At 44.3% G+C, this 24388-nt stretch overlaps 3 protein-coding genes across 3 annotated transcripts; 2 read left to right on the plus strand and 1 right to left on the minus strand.

The window, feature by feature from the left end:
- Positions 1–252: 252 nt before the first annotated feature.
- On the plus strand, positions 253–917 carry LOC127334849 (histone H2A). Its single transcript, XM_051361392.2, has one exon. It carries the CDS (start codon positions 322–324, stop codon positions 790–792), a length of 471 nt encoding a protein of 156 aa, XP_051217352.1. The 5' UTR covers positions 253–321; the 3' UTR covers positions 793–917.
- Positions 918–4265: 3348 nt separating this feature from the next.
- LOC127329141 (uncharacterized) lies at positions 4266–7139 on the minus strand. Its single transcript, XM_051355684.2, has 3 exons — positions 6558–7139; positions 4934–6245; positions 4266–4492 (listed from the first exon to the last, which is right to left on the minus strand). The coding sequence occupies exons 1-3, from the start codon at positions 7137–7139 to the stop codon at positions 4266–4268; spliced, it is 2121 nt and encodes a 706-aa protein (XP_051211644.2).
- Positions 7140–22007: 14868 nt separating this feature from the next.
- On the plus strand, positions 22008–24381 carry LOC127334850 (small ribosomal subunit protein eS10z). The gene is made up of 5 exons (XM_051361393.2): positions 22008–22168; positions 22259–22307; positions 22745–23027; positions 23568–23703; positions 24115–24381. The coding sequence occupies exons 1-5, from the start codon at positions 22166–22168 to the stop codon at positions 24208–24210; spliced, it is 567 nt and encodes a 188-aa protein (XP_051217353.1). The 5' UTR covers positions 22008–22165; the 3' UTR covers positions 24211–24381.
- Positions 24382–24388: the final 7 nt, after the last annotated feature.

Raw genomic sequence — 24388 nt, forward strand, 5'->3', positions numbered from 1 at the left:
TTTGCCACTCGCGGCGAAATTCACCCTGGGCGGGAGAACGGAGGCGCGAAACTTCCAGGCCCCAAAATTTCCCTCGCACCTGATTGGTCCAAACCTGAATCCCACGGATCGGTCTCACCGAAACCGCATCCCGTCCGTCCAGTCCTCTCCCGATCGTACCGCCCAGCGCCGCACGCCCACGGATCGACGGGCCCACCAGTGGTGCTCCGCACCGTTTAAATACTTCCCCCACTCTGCCGCATTCCTCCACCACAATCCTCCATCCCAATCTCGAGCTATCTATTCTCATCTCCTCCTCGCCGCCGAGTTCCAGCAGCAGCCATGGACGTCTCAAGCACCGCGGCCGGATCCAAGGGCAAGAAGGGAGCCGCGGGGCGGAAGGCCGGCGGCGGGCCGAGGAAGAAGTCTGTAACGCGGTCCGTGAAGGCCGGGCTCCAGTTCCCGGTCGGCCGCATCGGGCGCTACCTCAAGAAGGGCCGCTACGCGCAGCGCGTGGGCACGGGCGCCCCCGTCTACCTGGCCGCCGTGCTCGAGTACCTCGCCGCCGAGGTGCTGGAGCTCGCCGGGAACGCCGCCAAGGACAACAAGAAGAGCCGCATCATCCCGCGCCACCTGCTGCTCGCCATCCGCAACGACGAGGAGCTCGGCAGGCTGCTCGCCGGCGTCACCATCGCGCACGGCGGCGTGCTGCCCAAGATCAACCCCGTGCTCCTGCCCAAGAAGACGGCCGAGAAGGCCGCCAAGGAGCCCAAGTCCCCCAAGAAGACCGCCAAGTCGCCCAAGAAGGCTTAGAGCGACGCGTTCGGATCTGTTACTTCCTTCACAGAGTAGTCTGCTAGTGTTCGGCTGGTTGTGTAGCTGTACCCTGTTATGTCCTTTGTTAAATGTTAATGAAATGCTAGAAATTTCTTTGGATATGATATTGCGTTTGCCATCGTAGTTTTGCATTGGTATTGACTTGTGCATCACCGTGTTGGGGTCATAGGCTGGATATGTGATTGTGCGAATCTCTGAAATTGCCCCAAATTTTGTCAGACAACATGCTTGATACATACGATTTCGGCTCGGTAGCTTGCTTTGATTCATGTACCCCACGATGTGTCCGACACTGCGCTGAATCGAGCAGATGGCACACCCACAACTACGGTTCGCGTGATCGACGGGGATGCTGTCCATCGGCTGAGCGCGTTACGCACTTCCTACTCCTGGGCGAACATGTTCTCTTCGGCACGCTCCCATGTATGCCTGAATTCTTTTCCTCTTTATGTTATTCCGTGTGTCGGACTAGTTCGTTGTGCATGTCGAGAGGTCTCGTTGGGGCGACTCCTTTCGTTCGTGCTTTGGATGCTTTGCTCGGATAGGAGCATGTATGGATTGTTCGTGTTGTCTGTCATGTGTACTCTGCTGTTGTGGCTTCATTAATTTAAAGCCGGACTCATCTTGAGCCTTCCGTCTAAAAAAAAAAAAATATTTGCCTGAATTCTTAGGTAAATTGTTGGTTCTCTTGCGCCATTTGCTCCACGGAATGCCTGACAAGAGCAACGGTATCTGCAGGATACTCGTTGCATTGCTTATGTAGACGGGAATGATCGGTGTGCTTCAGAGTAGAATGTTGCTGCTTGTACAGGGTGTCGTTGTACCTTCCGATCTGTAATTTTAATGTTGCAACGAGTTGCTTATTAGACATTTTGTCCTGTGGTTCTATCGCTTTGGCCTGGAGATTTTTCATCCGGTGGCTTGCGTGGTTAACTGCAAAGGTTCTGAACATTGGCGGAAAGTAAATTATCTGGCGCGTGTTCGGCCTATCTGGTTGTGGGATTTCCCGCTCAAGTATCGTATAGCACTTCCTGGACAAATCGTTTCAGTTTTACGCGTGTGGACTAATTTCTGCTTTGGCGACGAAATTTGCTGCTCTGGTTTCAGTTCAGTTTAGAGGGTTGGACAAAATTGCATCCTCGCGTCGCCGTTCCTGTTTCCTCGATCTTGTTGGAACTTCAGCGTCTTGTGCACGTTGTCCACCATTAGTGATATCTCCAACGCCAACAATGTCGATTTTATTTTTACATGTGACCACCCCGCCCCGCTCTGTATCCTGCATTCCGGTTTAACAAGTTAACAAACCCATCACCTCCGCACGATCATAGTCAACATTATGGGAAACAACAGTTGTTAGGCCACTTTTGAGTATAACAAAAAAAAGGTTAGGTAAAATCCGCAAGCCATGCCTCCTGTGAAGAAGTAAGGATGTGTTTGGCTAGGTGCAACATCCTGCCCCATAGGCCGCAATGCCCAGGCTAGCACAGCTTCTTCTAGGACTTTAAGGACGCGTTTGGTAGGTTGTATGCCCCTTGGCTCGGGTCATCAATTTTCGGTTCGTTTGGGTGCCTGGCCGAGCCGTGTTTTTCAGGAACCGGTTCTCAAAGCAGCGTCGGGCTAGGTCCTGGAGGAACGCCCGGTTTGGCAGTTTCTCCAGGAACAGGTCCGTTCTCGCGCCACTTTGCATCTAGGGATGCAACAACTGCACGAGCGGTTGCTTATGCTCACTCTTCCTTACACAACTCAACACACCCTCTTTCAAATCAACACAAACATAGTTCGAATCGAAAAAAGATGTACACGAAAAAGATGCGAACCAATTCACACAATCGGTTTCAAGTTTCGCTGGTCGTAAATTTGTGTATGATGTTCAACCGTTTCAGATTTCCTTTCAGGAGTAGATTCACCTCACTATTCCGCATGACTTTCATGTTGACAGGTTTTTGTTTCGGTGTACATACACTGATACATAATTGACTCACAAGTATACTATAATCTGTACACATGTGTGACTAAGGTTTCGAGTACTTTTGCTCAACTTCTCCCTTCCCATTTTCATGAAGGGCGACATGGTGATGATAGGTGAGAAGTGAGAGGTGATAATCCATGGTGGTGGAGTCATGGTGGTTTTCGTCTTCGTGGTCGGCGGCGTGTTGTGTGACCGATGTGACCGACTGTGTCATGGTGACGTTCGTTTTCGTGGTTGGCGATGTGCACATGCTTGTGACCGGCGGTGTCCTGGTGATGTTCGTCTTCGTGGTCGGCGACATGGTGATGCTTGTGACCGGCGTCACCGACGGTGTCATGGTGGTGTTCGTCTTCGTGGTCGGCGACATGGTGATGCTTGTGACCGGCGTCACCGACGATGTCATGGCGGTGTTCGTCTTCGTGGTCGGCGGCGTGTCCATGCGTGTGACCGGCGTCACCGATGGTGTCATGGTGGTCTTCGTCTTCGTGGTCGATGACGTGGTGATGCTTTTGACCGGCGTGACCGGCGCTGCCATCGCCGACGTGCCGAAGCTTGTGAAAGGTGGTGCCATGGTAGTCTTGTGATAGGTGAGGTAAGATCACCATGTTGCCATATAGGTGAGGCTACGAAAACCATGCGACCAACCAATCAAAGTGTCACTTGGGTGCCACCCGATGCAACACAGCCTACCAAACGATATGCCATTCGTAAATCGAAGCTCGGCCGGAACGAGATGGGAGTCCCATCTCGCTGGTGCAGTGAGCCATGATTCTCATGCAGGCTACCAAACGCGCCCGCGCAACGACCAGACAAAACAAATCAATCATCCTCTCGTAGAAAAAAAGCGTCCCAATCGATCCGTGAATTCTCCAGCTGCCGCGCAGGTGCCTTCGGGTTTTCGGTCGGCCGGTGATACGTGGAGCAACAGCCTACGAGTTCCGACTCGTTCTGAAGGCCTCCGAGGACAGTGGCGACTGTTCCCGTGCCACCAGATGTGAGGTTTCTAGCCTAGTATAAAAACGGAAACACCTTTTAAACTTCCTGTGAGAGAAGATCAGCAGAAGAATCCTTGAAAAAATGCCAGATTTTGCGTGAGTTATTCGGCTGACAACTTGGGTCGTACGATCTGCAGAGACGACCATCAGGCGGCTGGTGGCGGAGAAACCGTGGCTCCTGAAGTCGATCTGCAGAGTCAACAACGTCAGGCAACTGGCGGCAGAGAAACCGTGGCTCTGCCAAAGGCGAGCTCAATCATCATCTCCAGCGCTTCCTGTGCAGAAGCCTCGTACATTATCACAGTTGAGCGACTCGGCTAGGGCACGCTTCATGTCAGGGAGGAGGTCCGACCTGGAACTCGTCATAGTCAGCGGCGGAGGGAACAGACTGGATAACGCTGAATTTGTATGCCCGACCCTGACCTGATCGCTGGAACTCGTATGACCGACGGTGACCTTGTTCAGAAGAGAGATGCCGCGATCCCTTAACTTTCGGATGCTAGCGCGTGGAGGAGCATTGGCACCGCGTCGGGAGACAGCGGCGAGGGGATGAATCGATCTAGTTCCTCGATGCCATTGTGTTGCCTCCTGCGGTCGAAAAGCTTGGCAAGAACACCCGTGACATCGCATGTAGGCCGATCGTCGTCGGGCGACACTGGGGCAGGCGTGAGAGGAAACTTTGATGGCGGCACGAAGGGTGGCCCTGCGGTGGCTGTAGCGGAGTGCGTGATCTCGAAGCACCCACCCTCAATCGGAGCGCTCACCTCGCGCAAGACCTCCTCTCTTCGACTTTGATCGTGTCTGCCGTGGTCGCCACCGTGGGTGAGGCAAGAAGAGAACGATCGGGTCTGATCGGGATAATTTATTTGCGAGTTCTTTATTTGCATATATATAGGTCTCCTTTTGGCCGACCCGGTGACAATATCTGAGAGGGTGCATGGTCTCTTTTATCTTTTTTTTTTTGAGACTTCACATGCCTTTATTCAAGTAGATCCAAGGATTACAGGCATGCCTAAACCAGGAGGTGGCCCTAAAAGCCACACAAAACGACCTACTGGTAAGGAAGAAGCAAACCTTGCCAAACGGTGAGCTTCAACATTACACTCCCTTCTCTCATGACAGAAAAAGGTAAAGCCTCTATCTCTACTCCTACCCTTGATCTCGGTGATGATGCTCCCTAAGTATCCCTTGTAGTCACTATGAAGGGCATTCACCACCTCGAGGCAATCCGATGCCACCTGCATCGGTCCTACTAGAAGATCATCAGCAATGTCCAGAGCTTCTCGACACGCCAAAGCTTCCAAGCATCTGGGGTCAGTAATACCCTCATAAACCATTGCCGAAGCTCCCAGATATGTGCCATTACTGGCCCTGCAGACCGCGGCGACCGCACCCTTTGCTTCAGATTTCGCCACCGCCGCATCTACATTGATCTTGCTCCTGCCTTCAGGTGGAGCGATCCAAGCCGCCTGCCTCGGAACAGGTACAGGCTTGCGCTGCTGCACTGGGCTTGCTCTCTCACAAAGAGCTGTGTCCGACAGGAAGTTGTTGACAAAACCCATCGTCGCCATTGGACTCTGGTATATGTCCTCATGCACTGCCTTCCTCTTCGCATGCCAAATCGCCCATAAAGTTACAAGCATACGAGTGAGGTCGTCCTTTCCCATAGACTCTATCATATGGAACAGCCATTGCTTTGCCGTGGGCTCTGTCGACAAAGCAATATGCTCAGTGATATCCTCGGCTGTTAACGCCCACACACAGCGTGCAGGATTGCACTCAATTAATGAATGTCGCCATGAGTCCTCCAACCCGCATATAGAGCATGCCGGCGTCGGAGCCATCTGACGATGATGTCGAATGTCCTCTGTTGGTATCGAGTGTTTTGCCAACCTCCAAAGGAACAGACGTATTTTGGACGGCACATAAATCTTCCATAGTTTGCTCCACGCCTTTTCTTCCTTGGTTGTATCCGATGCTGCCGAATTACCATCCAGCCAGTCTTCACGTACCCGCTTCGTCGCTGCAAGCGCCCGATAGCAAGAGCGCACTGAAAACTGTCCGTTATTCTCGAAATGCCAAGACCAGAAGTCATCTTGGAACCGAGTACACAGCGGAATATTTCGAATTATCTCCACATCCATCGGAAGGAAATACTCTTCTAGCTTCTCCGTGTTCCAAGCTGCAATATGATGATGGATATAATCACCAATCATCTGCGGTGCATCAGCTTTCCTTGGCGCTACAGGTCTCAGCCGTTCATCTCTAGGCAGCCAATTCTGCACCCATGCATCAGTAGAGCGTCCGTCTCCGATGCGCCTAATTAGCCCGATCTTCAGAGCATCGCGTCCCTCTATGATCGAACGCCAGACTTGAGACGGATGAGAGCCCAGAACTGCTGACAGAACATCCCCATCCGGGTAGTAAACAGCCTTCAAGATCTTTGCACACAGAGAGTCTGGTACCTGGAGTAGACGCCAAGCCTGGCGGGCTAACAGAGCAATATTGAATAACTCAATGTCTCTGAATCCCAAGCCACCTGCACACTTCGGCTGTGTCATAGCCTCCCACGATACCCAGCACACACGCCTTTTACCATCTTTACTTCCCAACCAGAACTTGCGAATCATAGAATTAATATGCTCACACAAGCCCCTCGGTAATTTGAAACAAGACATAGAAAAAGTCGGAATAGCCTGCGCTACCGACTTTATTAAGATTTCTTTACCTCCCACAGATAGGAGTATTTCCATCCAGCCTAGAATCTTCTTTCATACTCTGTCTCTCAAATATTTGAATGCTCCATTCTTCGAACTCCCCACATCGGCAGGCATGCCCAAATACTTTTCATTAAGAGTCTCCCGGTCAACTTCCAAGATCCCCTTGATCCCTTCTCTAACTCCCCCTGGACACCCTTTGCTAAAGTAGACAGATGATTTGTCCACATTGATGCGTTGCCCTGACGCATTGCAATACTTATTTAGTAACTCTTTCATCTCCAGAGCACCCTCATTATTTGCATGGAAGAACAGCAGGCTGTCATCAGCAAAGAGCAGGTGGTTTACCGCCGGGGCGGACGCCGCCACTTTAACTCCCTGAAGCGCTGGTGACTGGTTAAACTTGAGGAGGCCCGAGAGGCCCTCTGCTGCCAACAAAAACAAATAAGGGGACAAAGGATCTCCCTGACGAATCCCTCGAGAGGGACAGAACTCTTCCTGCGGTACTCCATTGAAAAGAACCGAGAAAGATACGGTGGACACCAACCTCATCACTAGGGCAACCCAAACAGGACTAAACCCCAGCTTTAGCATGATGGCCTCTAAATAACTCCATTCCACACGATCATACGCCTTCCGCATATCCAGCTTAAGAGCACAACTACGATGTTTCTTCGCTTTGTTTCGCTTCATAAAATGCAAACACTTATAAGCTGTAATAATATTATCAGTGATCAATCTCCCTGGTACAAAGGCCGACTGTTCCTCTGAAATAATCTGGGGTAGAACTACTTTCAATCTGTTTGCAGCCACCTTCGATGCAATCTTGTAGATTACATTACATAAACTGATAGGGCGAAATTGACCCATCTCCCTCGGGCTTGCTACTTTTGGAATCATCACTATGAAAGTCTTATTTATCTCAGCCGGGCTGTCCTCTCCCGACAGCACCCGTAGAACTATCTTAGACACTTCCTCCCCACACACATCCCAGTGGCGTTGAAAGAAGTGAGCCGGAAAGCCATCGGACCCCGGGGCTTGATACGTCCAATTTGCATCACTATTTTATATCATAATTTGCTGTTATTCATTGATATATTTCATATTGGGACACAATACTTATGTTATTTCATCTATTTTGCATGTTTCATCATTATTGGAGGATCAAGCACCGGAGCCAGGATTCTGCTGGAAAAAGCACCGTCAGAACGCAATATTTCGGAAGATCAACTGTGGGAGGAAATTATACCAAAAATCCTATTTTTCAAGATGACGAAGGAAGCCGTAAGGAGGGGCCAGAGGACCCTGTGGTGGGCCCACACCCTAGGGCGGCGCGGCCTGTGCCCCGGCCGCGCCGCCATGTGGTCTGGGGGGCCCACAACCCCTTTCGCCTCCTTTTCTTCGCGAAATCCTTCGTCCCGAAAACCTAAGCCACAGAGGGTACCTCGCGAAGAGTTACAGCCGCCTCTGCGGGGCGGAGAACACCAGAGAGAAAGGAGCTCTCCGGCGGGCAGGAATCCGCCGGGGAAATTCCCTCCGGGAGGGGGAAATCGACGCCATCGTCACCGTCATCGAGCTGGACATCATCGCCATCACCATCATCATCATCTCCACCATCATCACCGCCGTCATCACCGCTGGACACCGTCACCGCCGTAGCAATTTGGGTTTGATCTTGATTGTTTGATAGGGGAAACTCTCCCGGTATCGATCTCTACTTGTTGTTGATGCTATTGAGTGAAACCATTGAACCAAGTTTATGTTCAGATTGTTATTCATCATCATATCACCTCTGATCATGTTCCGTATGATGTCTCGTGAGTAGTTCGTTTAGTTCTTGAGGACATGGGTGAAGTCTAAATGTTAGTAGTGAACTATGGTTGAGTAATATTCAATGGTGTGATATTTAAGTTGTGGTGTTATTCTTCTAGTGGTGTCATGTGAACGTCGACTACATGACACTTCACCATTTATGGGCCTAGGGGAATGCATCTTGTACTCGTTTGCCAATTGCGGGGTTGCCGAGTGACAAACCTAAACCCCCGTTGGTATATCGATGGTGGAGGGATCGCAGGATCTCGTAGTTTAAGGCTGTGGTTAGATTTATTCTTAATTACTTTCTTGTAGTTGCGGATGCTTGCAAGGGGTATAATCACAAGTATGTATTAGTCCTAGGAAGGGCGGTACATTAGCATAGGTTCACCCACACAACACTTATCATAACAATGAAGATTATTTAGCCGTATGTAGCGAAAGCACTAGACTAAAATCCCGTGTGTCCTCGAGAACGTTTGGTCATTATAAGTAAACAAACCGGCTTGTCCTTTGTGCTAAAAAGGATTGGGCCACTCGCTGCAATTGTTACTCTCGCACTTTACATACTCGTACTTTATTCAACTGTTACATCAAAACCCCCGAATACTTGTCTGTGAGCATTTACAAGTGAATCCTTCATCGAAACCGCTTGTCAACACCTTCTGCTCCTCGTTGGGATCGACATTCTTACTTATCGAAGATACTACGATACACCCCCTATACTTGTGGGTCATCAAGACTATTTTCCTGGCGCCGTTGTCTGGGAGTGAAGCGCTATTGGTAAGTGGAATTGGTAAGGAAAACCTTTATCATTGTGCTGATTTTATTTCTGCCTGCCTGCTATAAGTCATTATGGAGAGATCTTCTCTTCAATTTTTATTTGGGAAATCTACTACTACCGCAACGGTAGTGGATGAGGCGCCAGTGAGGAAGTAATACCATATAAAATACCTATGAAAATTATTGAACGTGTTATGGATAACCGCTATGAAGGGGATGGAACCGTCCACCCCGGTGATCATTTACTGTTTTTGCATGAATTATGCGGGTTATTCAAATGTGCAGGTATTGCTATGGATGAAGTGAGGAAGAAATTATTCTCTTTATCGCTGTCTGGTAAGGCGGCGCATTGGTATAAATTATCGGATAATGGGGATTCTCTTGAATGGAATGATATTGTGCCCCGGTTTTATTCTAAGTTCTATCCTCCAAGTGAAATTCATAAGGATCGGAATCGCATATATAATTTTTGGCCTCATGATGGAGAGAGTATTGCCCAAGCTTGGGGAGATTGAAGTCTTTAATGCTCAAATGCCCCATTCATGAGCTTCCCGGTAATGTTATTATTGATAATTTCTATGCAAGACTTTCTTTTCAAGACAAGACCTTGCTGAATACTTCTTATTCTCGATCATTTACACGCAACAAAGAAGAGTTTAAAAGGGACCTTCTTGATCGGATCCAAGAAAATACCGAAGGATGGGAGAACGACAAGGATAGAGAATCGTATAATTTATGATTATAAATGCATTGAAGCTTTTATGGATACCGATAAATTTCGTAATATGAGTGCTACATATGGTCTTGATTCTCAAGTTGTCAGAATCTTTATAAAGCTTTTTGCCTCTCATTATGAATTGCCAAAGAAGAATTTTGATAAGTATCATGAACCGTATAAAGATAAAATTGATTCATCTATTAATAAATGCGTTGTAGTTGAAAACCGCCGATCATGTTATTCCTGAAGCTTATATTGAAAAAACTCCTTTCCCCGCTAAAATGAAAGAGTACTGTTATAAATAGTGCGGTTCATAAAAGTGAAAAGAAACCTGTAGAACCCGAAGAACAAATAAAAGTTGAACTCACTTTGTTGCAATAGTTAAAGATCTTGTGACTGAAAATGTGGAGGATGGTCATATTATTTTCTCGTGAAGATGCTTCTAATATTGTTTCACATCCTAATAAACCCAAACAAGCTAGTGTTCCTATGCTATCTGTTAGAATTGGTGATCATTGCTATTATGGATTATGTGATATTGGTGCAAGTGTTAGTGCTATTCCGTATGAGCTTTACACGGAGATTATGCACGAAATTGATTCTTGTGAACTTGAAGATATTGATGTGGTTATTCAGCTGGCTAATAGAGAAACTATTTCTCCAATTGGTATTGTTCGAGATGTGGAAGTTTTATGCGGTAAGATTAAATATCCTGCTGACTTCTTGGTACTTGGTTCTGCTGCTAGTGATTATTGTCCTATTATTTTTGGTAGACCTTTTCTAAATACTTGTGGAGCTATTATAGATTGCAAGAAAGAGAAAATTTTGACTAAATTTGCTGGTGAATCTTATGAGTTTAACTTCTCTAAATTTACTAAAACTCCTTATAAAGCTGATTTGCCTAGTAATGATTTTAAAATGGAGCAATGTGCATCTATTGTTCTTGTTCCTAATAATCCTTTGCAGCAACATTTGGAGGATAGCGAGAGTGAAATTTTTAGGAAAGAAAGAGATGAGCTTGAGGAAATTTTTCTTCGCCAACCTATTCTCAAGCATGATTTACCGGTGGAAGATTTGGGTACAACACCGCCACCAAAGGAAGATCCTGTTTTTGATTTAAAGCCTTTACCTGATAATCTTAAATATGCTCATATTGATGATAAGAAAATATATCCTGTTATTATTAGTTCTAAGCTTTCAGAGATTGAGGAAGAAAGGTTATTGGAAATATTGAAGAAACACCGAAGCGCTATTGGCTATACTCTTGATGATTTGAAAGGGATTTCTCCTTCTATTTGCCAACATGCTATTAATATGGAGGATGATGCAAAGCCTGTTGTTGAACATCAGCGTCGTCTAATTCCGAAGATGAAGGAAGTGGTAAGGAATGAGGTATTACGACTTCTTGAAGCTGGTATTATATATCCTATTGCTGATAGTAGATGGGTTAGTCCTGTGCATTGCATTCCCAAGAAAGGAGGTATGACTGTTGTGCCTAATGATAATGATGAGCTCATCCCTCAAAGAGTAGTTGTAGGGTATAGAATGTGCATTGATTTTCGAAAAGTTAACAAAGTTACTAAGAAAGATCATTACCCTTTACCATTTATTGATCAAATGCTGGAAAGATTGTCTAAAAATACTCATTTTTGCTTTCTTGATGGTTATTCTGGGTTTTCACAAATTGCTGTTAAAGCTAAAGATCAAGAGAAAACCACTTTTACTTGTCCCTACGGAACTTATGCTTATAGACGCATGCCTTTTGGTTTATGTAATGCTCCTGCTACTTTTCAAAGATGCATGTCTGCTATTTTTCATGGTTTTTGTGAAAGTATTGTAGAAGTATTCATGGATGATTTTTCCGTCTATGGGAATTCTTTTGATAGTTGCTTGCGAAACCTTGATAAAGTTTTGCAGAGATGTGAAGAAACTAACCTTGTTCTTAATTGGGAGAAATGCCACTTTATGGTTAATGAAGGAATTGTATTGGAACATAAAATTTCTGAGAGAGGTATTGAAGTTGATAGAGCTAAAGTTGAAGCAATTGAGAAGATGCCCTATCCGAGGGACGTTAAAGGTATTCGTAGTGTTCTTGGTCATGCTGGGTTTTATAGGAGATTTATTAAAGATTTCTCCAAGATTTCAAAGCCTCTTACTAATCTTCTTCAAAAAGATGTACCATTTGTTTTTGATGATGATTGTAAGGAAGCTTTTGAAACTCTTAAGAAAGCCTTAACAACTGCTCCTATAGTTGAACCTCCTGATTGGAACTTACCCTTTGAAATTATGTGTGATGCTAGTGATTTTGTCAGAGGCGCTGTTCTTGGACAGCGAGTAGATAAAAAACTGAATGTTATTCATTATGCTAGTAAAACTCTTGATGCTGCTCAAAGAAATTATGCTACAACTGAAAAAGAATTATTAGCTGTAGTCTTTGCTTGTGATAAATTTAGATCTTATATTGTTGATTCAAAAGTTACTATTCATACTGATCATGCTGCAATTAGATACCTTATGACAAAGAAAGATGCTAAGCCGAGGCTTATTAGATGGGTACTTCTTTTGCAAGAATTTGATTTACATATTGTAGATAGGAAAGGTGCTGATAATCCTGTTGCTGATAATTTGTCTAGATTGGAAAATATTGCTTATGATCCTGTTCTCAAGTTAATGATAGTTTTCCAAATGAACAATTGGCTGTAATAAAGGTGAGCTCGCGAGACAGTCCTTGGTATGCTGATTATGCTAACTTTATTGTTTCCAAGTACTTGCCTCCAACCTTTTCAGCTCAGCAAATGAGGAAATTCTTTTATGATTTGAGGCATTATTTCTGGGATGACCCACACTTATATAAAGAAGGAGTGGATGGTATTATGTGAAGATGTGTCCCCGAATATGAACAACAGGAGATATTGAGTAAATATCATGGTAGTGCCTATGGAGGACATCACGCCGGAGAAAGAACCGCGCAAAAGGTTCTACAATCAGGTTTTTATTGGCCAACTCTCTTCAAAGATGCGAGAAAATTTATTTTATCTTGTGATGAATGTCAAAGGGTTGGTAATATCTCCAGACGTAATGAAATGCCAATGAATTATACTCTTGTTATTGAACCATTTGATTGTTGGGGATTTGACTTCATGGGACCTTTTCCGTCTTCGGAAGGTAACACTCACATACTTGTTGCTGTTGATTATGTTACTAAATGGGTGGAAGCTATACCTACAAAAAGTGCTGATGGTGAGACCTCTTTAAGAATGCTTTTAGATATTATTTTTCCTAGATTTGGAGTACCTAGATATATTATGACTGATGGAGGTTCTCACTTTATTCATGGAGGTTTTAGAAAAACTCTTGCTAAGTATGGTATTAATCATAGAATTGCTTCCGCTTATCATCCTCAAACTAGTGGTCAAGTAGAATTATCAAATAGAGAGATTAAATCTATTTTGGGAAAGACCGTTAATAAAACTAGAAAGAATTGGGCTGGTAAATTGAAGGATGCACTTTGGGCTTATAGAACTGCTTACAAAAATCCCATGGGAATGTCACCTTATAAAATGGTTTATGGGAAAGCTTGTCATTTACCCTTAGAACTAGAGCACAAAGCTTATTGGGCTGTTAGAGAATTAAATAAAGATCCTAAACTTGCCGGTGATAAGAGGTTGTTGCAATTGAGTTCTCTAGATGAACGGAGAAGTGAAGCTTATGAAAATGCTAAACTCTTTAAAGAGAAAGTTAAAAAATGGCATGATAGGAGGATTATCAAAAGAGAATTTAATATTGGGGATAAAGTCCTATTGTATCGGTCTCGTCTCAGATTCTTTGCAGGAAAATTACTCTCGAAATGGGAAGGACCATATGTTGTCGAGGAGGTGTATCGTTCAGGAGCAATCAAAATTAGCTCTCTCCAAGGCAATGCTACGCAAGTGGTGAATGGACAAAGACTCAAGCATTATATCTCGGGTGATTCTTATAATGTTGATGTTGATATTATTCAAATGGAAACACCGGAGGCTTACATCAAAGGGCAAATTGACAGTCCGCCAGAACTCGACTTTGAATAGGTAACAGTACTGGTAATGAAAAGTACGCAATTTACTTTCCGAACAATATTTTCGCTGTTTTTGGAAAATATGAAAAATTACGAGTTCGAAGCGGAGTGGAAAGGACGCACGAGGGCGTGGCACCATAGGCCGGCGCGGCCTGACCAGGGCCCGCGCCGCCCTATGGTTTGGCCGCCCCGTCGCCCCTTTCCGACTCTGGTTCGATCTGGTACTTTCCGTTTGTCGTGAAAATTTTTGCTATATAATCCCCCGGACCCCTGGAGGTCCGTATATCGTGTTTTCGACGTGTTTTGTTTCGAGTTGTTTCTGCCAGGATTTGCTTCGGATCTAGAGCCATCATGTCTTCGTCGGAAACTCCGAAGGACAGCTCCAGCAAGGATGTTGGCAACTTGTACATGGAGGAGCTGAGGATGCACCCCAAGGAGTTGCTGCTCGTTGAAGGAGAACTGCAGGTCAAGGATGTCCAGGGTCCTAAAGGAGAAGGAAGCCTGGAAGACAGGATGGAGAAGCTAGAACAAGAGGTTTTCAAATACAAGAAGATGGCTGAGCGTGAGGTGGATATCTTCCACAAGATTGTGTCTGAACTCATTGCTGAACATGAGAAGGAAACTGCAAAGCTTTGGAGCGACATCCTCTCACTTCACGACACCACCAACAAGCTCCAAGCACAACTCTATGATTTTCAGAATCAGAACTGTGAGTATGAAAACAGGTTTAAATACATAAGCCGTGCTACTAGTTTCAGGATCCCCGAGACCAAGATGTCGTTTCTTGATGGAGAGCCTCTTCCTTGGAAGTTTGATGACGGGAATTCATCACCACCATCGCCGCAGGAGTAATTCATCATCGGTATTGGCATCCCCTTGGTTTGTTCCAAGCTTGGGGGAGTGCCGCGGTATCACATTATCACTACCTTTTACTTTTATTGTCAAGTAGTGTCATATCATGAGTAGGGAAGTTATCATATAAGATGGGTTGCGTTTGGAAGTATCTCTCCTTTAGTTGGTTATCTATGTATCCCTTGGTGTGAGTTATCGTTATGGAATATTAATGAGAAGTCTTATCATTTACATATTGCACATCTTATTTTAGTTTGCAATCTCTACTATATGATTCACCTTGTTGTTAGTATTGGTATCACTTTGGGAGCATTGAATAAATCTATTTGGTTTTGGCAAACTTAGCATTGGTCAATAGCAACAACACTTTGAGGTTTAAGTAGAAAAGAGAAATACATGTAGATGTTTCATTGTCTTTCTTGTTAGCTCATAGCTTACTATTCTGAAGTTAAAATTGTTTGTGCTTACAAGGAAAATGCATGATTGTTTCTATCACATGTATGTTTGTTTGTTTCCCTCGACTCTTATGCTTGCTAATTAACCTTGCTAGCCAAAGACCTGTACTGAGAGGGAATACTTCTCGTGCATCCAAACCTTAACCCAAACCTATGTCATTTGTGTCCACCATACCTACCTATTATATGGTATTTTCTGCCATTCCAAGTAAATACTTCATGTGCTACCTTTAAACAATTCAAAACTTAGTATCTCTTATTTGTGTTAATGTTTCATAGCTCATGAGGAAGTATGTGGTGTTTTATCTTTCAATCTTGTTGGGCAACTTCCACCAATGGATTAGTGGCTTCATCCGCTTGTCCAATAATTTTGCAAAAAGAGCTGGCAATGGGATTCCCAGTCCCAAATTAATTAAACTAAATAGACACTCCTCCATGGTATGTGATTGATGGACGGCACCCGAAGGATTCGGTTAGCCATGGCTTGTGTAAGCAAAGGTTGGGGGGAGTGTCATCATCATAATAAAACTAAAATAAAAAGGCACTCCTTCATGGTATGAGATTGTTGGCAGGCACCCGAGGATTCGGTTAGCCATGGTTTGTGAAAGAAAGGTTGGAAGGAGTGCCACACAAAATGAAAATAATATGGGAGCCGCTCTTAGGAGGTTGTCCGGGCAAGGGGGTTAGAGTACCCGCTACCAACGTTGACAACAACAAACACCTCTCAAAATGTTACTTTTATTCTCTTTATATGATTGCAAAACTGAAAAAGCTCTAGCACATGATTTAATCCCTGCTTCCCTCTGCGAAGGGCCTGTCTTTTACTTTATGTTGAGTCAGTAAACCTATTTTCCCTCCATCTCAAGCAAGCATTTGAGTAGTTGTGATCAAACCATTATATTGTGATTTGCTACATCATGTCTTTTATTCTTCCTTGTTTAGTACAAGTTTTATCTGAATGAATATAGCTTTGCAAGTTATCAATGATCATGAGAAGACCATTATGATTGTGTATGCAAGTTGTGCCTTATAAACTTTAACATGAGAGCGCTGCTCAATGAGATAAATATAATCTGTTAATTGTTCTCTGACCAAGAACGAAGTTTGCCATCACCAATTATGATTTCTTATGCACCTTTACTTGTGATTACCTTATACTTGTTTCAAGTTGAGTTATAAGAGGTTGTCTACTATAATGTCCTGTGTGAATGAATATGATTCTTCTTGTCCGTATTTTATTTATCGACTCTTCACTCCATAAACATGTGGTCATGTCTATCGAGTTCAGTTTCGCTTGGGGACAAGCGAAGTCTAAGCTTGGGGGGAGTTGATACGTCCAATTTGCATCACTATTTTATATCATAATTTGCTGTTATTCATTGATATATTTCATATTGGGACACAATACTTATGTTATTTCATCTATTTTGCATGTTTCATCATTATTGGAGGATCAAGCACCGGAGCCGTGGATTCTCGCTGGAAAAAGCACCGTCGTAACACAATATTTCGGAAGATCAACTGTGGGAGGAAATTATACCAAAAATCCTATTTTTCAAGATGACGAAGGAAGCCGAAGGAGGGCCAGGAGGACCCAGGGTGGGCCCACACCCTAGGGCGGCGCGGCCTGTGCCCCGGCCGCGCCGCCATGTGGTCTGGGGGCCCACAACCCCTTTCGCCTCCTTTTCTTCGCGAAATCCTTCGTCCCGAAAACCTAAGCCACGAGGGTACCTCGCGAAGAGTTACAGCCCGCCTCGCGGGGCGGAGAACACCAGAGAGAAAGGAGCTCTCCGGCGGGCGAGAATCGCCGGGAAATTCCCTCCGGGAGGGGGAAATCGACGCCATCGTCACCGTCATCGAGCTGGACATCATCGCCATCACCATCATCATCATCTCCACCATCATCACCGCCGTCATCACCGCTGGACACCGTCACCGCCGTAGCAATTTGTGTTTGATCTTGATTGTTTGATAGGGGAAACTCTCCCGGTATCGATCTCTACTTGTTGTTGATGCTATTGAGTGAAACCATTGAACCAAGTTTATGTTCAGATTGTTATTCATCATCATATCACCTCTGATCATGTTCCGTATGATGTCTCGTGAGTAGTTCGTTTAGTTCTTGAGGACATGGGTGAAGTCGAAATGTTAGTAGTGAACTATGGTTGAGTAATATTCAATGGTGTGATATTTAAGTTGTGGTGTTATTCTTCTAGTGGTGTCATGTGAACGTCGACTACATGACACTTCACCATTTATGGGCCTAGGGGAATGCATCTTGTACTCGTTTGCCAATTGCGGGGTTGCCGGAGTGACAGAAACCTAAACCCCCGTTGGTATATCGATGCAGGAGGGATCGCAGGATCTCAGAGTTTAAGGCTGTGGTTAGATTTATTCTTAATTACTTTCTTGTAGTTGCGGATGCTTGCAAGGGGTATAATCACAAGTATGTATTAGTCCTAGGAAGGGCGGTACATTAGCATAGGTTCACCCACACAACACTTATCATAACAATGAAGATTATTTAGCCGTATGTAGCGAAAGCACTAGACTAAAATCCCGTGTGTCCTCGAGAACGTTTGGTCATTATAAGTAAACAAACCGGCTTGTCCTTTGTGCTAAAAAGGATTGGGCCACTCGCTGCAATTGTTACTCTCGCACTTTACATACTCGTACTTTATTCAACTGTTACATCAAAACCCCCTGAATACTTGTCTGTGAGCATTTACAGTGAATCCTTCATCGAAACTGCTTGTCAACACCTTCTGCTCCTCGTTGGGATCGACATTCTTACTTATCGAAGATACTACGATACACCCCCTATACTTGTGGGTCATCAGGGCTTTTGAGGGGTACATTTCAAACAGTGCCGTCTTCACCTCCTTAGCAGCAAAAGGCGCGACCAACATATTATTCATCACCGAGTCCACCTTAACTGGAACGGAATTTAGTACTTCCTCCATTCCCTGGACACCTTCCGAAGTATACAGATGTTTATAGAACTCGGTTGCCAAGGCTCCAAGCTCCTGTTCTGTATTAACTACAGTCCCATCCTCCCTTTGCCTCTCTGAGACTTTATTCTTCTTTCTCCTCTGGCTCGCTCTGAGATGAAAAAAGCGCGTGTTTTTATCCCCCGCCGCTAGCCATTGTATCCGAGATCGCTGCTTCCACATTACTTCCTCTTGTTCGAGAAGCTGCGCGAGTCTCGTAGTAATTTCTTGTTCCCTCTCACACGGACCAGACCTACCAGAAGCATTTCTGAGCTCTCCCAGCTCCCTTTGAAGGCTTCTAATTTGGAACTGTATATTCCCAAAAGTATGCTGTCCCCACCGGGCCAAATCACCTGACAAGTTCCCCAATTTTGTATGCAAATCATGCACTGAATTGCTCTGTCCCTTATCCTTCCAGGACTGTATTAGCATTTTTTCAAACTCCTTATGGCTTTCCCAAGCTATCTCATACCGAAAAGGTTTCTCTTTTCTGCCTCGTATGTGATTATCTGCTGAAACTCTTTTATCTGGAGGAGTCGTGCGTGCGTGGGGCCATGGGGCCTAGATCGTTTTTTTTTAGACCAGCCTGATCGGGTGAATTAAACTTTCTGCCGTTCTGAGCTTTACTGGCCCGGCCCACCGGAATAGTTGGTCTTCTCAACATAAGTCCGGTTTCTTTTACCGACTGAATTAGGAACAGAGTGAAGGTAATAGCGATCGGTTTTCTCTCATCGATTGATCGAAAGAAGGAACAACGGACAAACCAGCGGGAAGAATGAAACGAAAATCTGTCCCGGCTTTTTTACGGACGAAAATTTGTTTCGGTTTTTTTGACCTACTAACACCACCGATCAGTAACATATTAGTAGAGATTGTCACTTTTCAAATTTTGGCTCCCATTCGGTTCAAGCCCTAACACGTACTTAATTTAGTTTATGTAATCTGGTCTCTAGAAAAATTAAACACCCAATACTCAAATTGTTCAAATAATAATTTGGAAAGATTGCATAAAGTGTGACATTGCTAGCATATTGTAACCTGACAGAAGCTATGAAAATTTACATGCTCATCAATTGGAATAGATGTTTTGGCTTTCCTGCTGCCTCCCATCCCTGCCTGCTCCTTCCTCACTTCTCCGTGAGAAACAAACAATGCAAGATTTAGTGCCTGACTGCAAGCAAATAAACATCGAGATATCGGCAAAAATTTACTGACACGTGTACCCCATATTACTGAGTAGATGCATACTTCACTTGAAATCAGAAACCAACTTCTTATGCCCAAACCGAATAGGTGCTGCTGTAGATTGCTTTCCTCTATGTGCTCATTTACAAACATATGCAATGATGATGCATCTGCTACCAGAAATCTAATTGTGTTGTATTATTGAACATCGTGATGTGGTCAGAACCTGGAAGAGTATATATATTTAAGATAAACTCAAACTAATGTTTTTCTCAGGAGTGAACGTACAGGTCTTTCAGGTTTCTAGTGAATCTGATACTGAAATCAATTGTAAAGTTGCTAATGCAGTAACCAAAAAATTACGAACATGCATTATGTATACATCAAGGACTGATATCTGAATCTATAGTGAATTTATTGCTATCTGAATGTTCCTGTTTTTTCGCTAACTGATTAGGGAACTGGAAGACGAAAAAGAAGCACTGATAGCTCTTACCTTGAGTGGAGCACGATGGCAATCTCTAGGACAGGCTTTGGTCGAGGGACGGATTTATGGCTTGATAGACCGAGTTCCAGCGAAGTGGTCAGACAATGGCACTGTCGAGGGACGCCGGAACTTGCAATTGATTTGATTTTTTGGTCGAGAGAGTCCTTGCTTTATATAGGCTCGCCGAACACGTAAAACGTAGTTCATGTCGGAAATCCTACCGCAAGCGTGGTAATGAGTTTGTGTCGGAGTTCCTCTCCGTCACCATCCCGCTGGAGCTCGAAGAGAGTTCGTCTCGGACAGGACCGATCCATAGATTTCGGGGGCTCTAGGGCGACACAGGACCAAGGGCCCCTTGTTTACTGTGTCGAAGCTTTTCTAGGGTAGGGGGCCATTGCCCCCTACTCTGGAAAATTTCTTTAAAAAATATATTTATGCTATTTTTTTTAAATATTATTCATAGTTTAAGTACGATTGGTGTTCTTGGCCCCTTAACAATTTGCATCATGTTCCGCCATTTGGTTACACATAATTTTTAAAAATATTATTAGTACTCCATTAGAGAAATATTAGAGTAATGCAATAGAAAACTAAATAATATTTACATTTGAAAGATCCATAGTCTTTGGAATCTCAGTTAAGATATTGGAACCATTTATTTCTATTGATCGAGCAAACTATATACCATGATTCTTATTTTTACCATAGTTACTTGTGCACACGTGTATACACATATATACCTCTAAATTTAATCGGAGAGAAAATTATGAGAGTCTGTGTTGTGCTGCATATTTGGAAAGGTTGGAAAGAAATCATGTCATCGAGAAAAAATATTTAGAAGTATTGAATTACTTTTATAAAAGGAGTCAGAGTAGATGTTTGGTAAGATGTAGGTTGGATCTTATGTATTTTCTAGCAATATTCTAAGCCGTATGGCCTAAAGAGTAAATATTGATTTTTTTTGGATAGGAGGAATCAATGTAGAGAAGCGGTAAGCTACATCATAAAACATGTATGTTTTCTAAAATTATTTTAAACTATACAGCCAAAAGAGTATAGGTATAAGTGTAGTAACTATGCAAACAAATCTTGGGTCAGGGCCGCTAGATCATAGAGGCCCGAGGTGAGCGCCCCTCTGCCCAACCCTATGGGCTGGCCCTGGCTAGGTGATTATGGTATCCCAACCACGTGGCTAGGGCTAGCCGTTATTTCTGTTTGGTTGGAAGGATAAATGTTGCCGTGGTTAGCCAATTGTATGTTTTGGTTGGAACTTGGAAGGATGAAGAATGGATAGACTGTTCTGATAACTCTTTTGACATGAGGCGATGAGATTAGCATATACATGCATTTTTAATTCCCAATTGTACACGACATGCGATACTAGCATATTATCCACACATAAATATGTATATAATTGACAAAATAAACTTTGAAATCCGAATCTCATAACAACAAAATGAGTGCAGCTTTTCCTCTCGCAATTCAACATTGGAGTAGGGCTACAACATCATAGATTACACAACCGCACATCCATGAACATCATGTTATGTTGTATTGGTACTAGTACTGGCGACTACAGTTAAAGAAAAAATATATGCAAACCTAAGTGCTTGATTATCATTGCTGCTACACTTGTGAATCCCTTATGAAGGATTGAATAAGAATTAGTGGACAAACACTAACCAGTGAGGATGCAATGGAATTAAAAAAGTGTACATGAGTTTTTCCTAAGCTTCAGTGTCGAGCTAGCTCCGCCACTGGCTGCGGTGGCTAGACATTTGGAAGCTGGGAAATTCATCTCCACAGATCTAAACAACACAAGCTATATATCTGTAAACATGTTCATGTATTAGAAAACACAACAAAAGGTAAAAAAAATACAAATGAATAAAAACAACGGAAATTATAAATTGCAAAACAGAAAAAGGAAAAAAGTAAAGTAATAAAAAAAGAAAATCTAAAAACGCCACGCCATAACGAGCCGGCCCATAATAGTCCAAGTTTCAGGCGCCCCATTAGCAACGCGTTGAGCGGTAAATAGGGGTTTGCCAACCTAACAACATTCACACTCTAAATAGACAGCCCACCGGAGCCCAATTAACTGGGCCGGCCTTTATACCCAGGAAGTCGCTCCTCTTGACATTTCTGCCCCTCCCTACCGCGCTCTCGCTCGCTCTGCGCTGCCGCCGTCCAACCCTACACCAGACCGACTATATAAAAGCTTACCCGTCAGATTCTCTAGGGCTCTTCTTCGTTCTCTCCCTCCCGCCGCCGCCTCCTCCGTCACCGCCCCGGCGCACTTGGAGCTCGTCCCACCCACGGCCTGCCCAGCATGGTAAGCTTGCATCCGAGGCCGGAATCCGCCGTTCCTTCCAGGTCTTGCCTCCCATGACGCCGTGCTAATCTCGCGTGTTGTTTCCCACAGATCATCCCCAAGAAGAACCGCAATGAGATCTGCAAGTACCTCTTCCAAGGTCATTAATTCTCCCCCCCTCCCCCTCGTCTCATAGGATTGTAGCTCCAATTTAGGCGTGATTGAGAGTGAATGCGGTGGATCTGATGAGCCCACAGTAGAAAACAGTAGGTTTCGTGGTAGTCGATGCTCGAAGGAGAGCTGACGTTTACTAGTTTATTTTTAGGATTTGATTCCTCGGCGAAATTCTGCATGCGAGGAACTTGTGTATGCTACTAGCTCTCATGTTTTTAGTTAGATAATGACATCATGTGCTACAATAAGCTCCTATATGGCCGTTTGCCCTCTCTGATATTTCAAACAAATTATGAGCATCAGAACCAAGTGAACCGTTTCACGCTCTGATTGGTCCTAGCTTTCACCAGGGAATTTCGAAAATGGATTCATGTGAACCTATCGTGATCATTTTGATTGACGCATGTGTATGTGCTATTGCAGAGGGTGTGCTCTACGCCAAGAAGGACTACAACCTGGCCAAGCACCCGCAGATTGACGTGCCCAACCTCCAGGTGATCAAGCTCATGCAGAGCTTCAAGTCCAAGGAGTACGTCAGGGAGACCTTCTCGTGGCAGCACTACTACTGGTACCTCACCAATGAGGGCATTGAGTTCCTGCGCACCTTCCTCAACCTGCCATCTGAGATCGTGCCCAACACGCTCAAGAAGTCTGCCAAGCCTCCTGGCCGCCCATTTGGCGCTGGCCCACCTGGTGACCGCCCAAGGTATACTTATTTCTGCTCCAGGTTCTTGTCACACCTGTCAGTGTGATGTCTAATGTAGAACTAACTTACCAATTTTAGTTTTAGTAATGAAATGCCTACTAAGTCGGGTATATGAAAGCTGCTAGATGTGTATTGAAAATGACTCAAGTTCTGTCATGAAATGCCTACTATGTTGCCTACTATCTTAGGTTACTCCTGATGCGGCTTGACTTGCTGGTTTATGGCGTGGAGCCTTTGTCCGACATAGCTTTGCAACATTGTTAGAAGAAATGATTTAATGCTATCTCTTTCTGCTATTTTGTAGACCTAATATATCTTGGACGTTGGCTAGAGATTTTGTTTTTTACGGTTTTGCTTCATTTCCGGTTGCACCTATGTCGTTTATTTGTTTGTCCTTTGGTTGTCTTATAAGTTGGAAAGCAAGATAATTATTTTTAGGATTTACAAATGCTGTATTTGGTTAGCACTATGTTTATCCTCTTGATTGCTTTTGCTGAGGCCATGTCTAGTTTTGCTTATATTTACTTGGATTTTTTACAGGGGTCCACCTCGCTTTGAGGGTGATAGGCCAAGGTTTGGTGACAGGGATGGCTACCGTGCTGGTCCTCGTGGCGCGCCTGGTGACTTTGCTGGTGAGAAAGGTGGAGCTCCAGCAGAGTTCCAGCCATCATTCAGGGTAATCTACTATGTCCTTGAAGTGCCTATGTCTTTTTTTGGTCATATGATTTAGCATTGCAATTGACAAACAGGAATACCTAAACATGCAAATCAGAATCATGCACTGGCTGGTTTCTATGTGCACCCTAGAATGTTGATACCATGAACTGCGAATATCTTGCTGAATCCTCTTCTTCGTTACACTCATTAGTTTAATACTGTACGCTAGGAAGATTTTGATTGTCAGGCTATTTTTTTTTCACGCTCAACAGTTACATTCATATATTTTTTTATTTGGACACTTTTCTTTGTGAAATGTGGGCATTGTCCTGCTGCCAGCTGAAGAAATGCCATATACTGTATTAAAGGAACAGCTAATTTCTGATCTGAATTGGATGCTCACCAATTTTTCCACCCTAAATTTTTTCAGAGCTCTGGTGGTGGGTTTGGCCGTGGTGGTGGTGCAGGTGGCTTTGGCCGTGGTGGCGGCTATGGCGGTGGTCCGACCTCTTCCTCAATGGAGTGAACTTCCCCAAGTTCGGATGTGATGTTTCCCTTCTCATGATGCGTTAATTTTGCATGATGGTTATATTATGTAGTAGTGATGTTTGCAAGATTGATCAGTGTTGTCTACACATGCTAAAATGTGCTACCTTGAATCACTCAGTATAATAGTTTTTGCAAACGTTGTCTTAAATGCTTCC

The sequence above is a fragment of the Lolium perenne genome, chromosome 2, assembly GCF_019359855.2.
Source record: "Lolium perenne isolate Kyuss_39 chromosome 2, Kyuss_2.0, whole genome shotgun sequence".
Classification (NCBI taxonomy): Eukaryota; Viridiplantae; Streptophyta; class Magnoliopsida; order Poales; family Poaceae; genus Lolium; species Lolium perenne.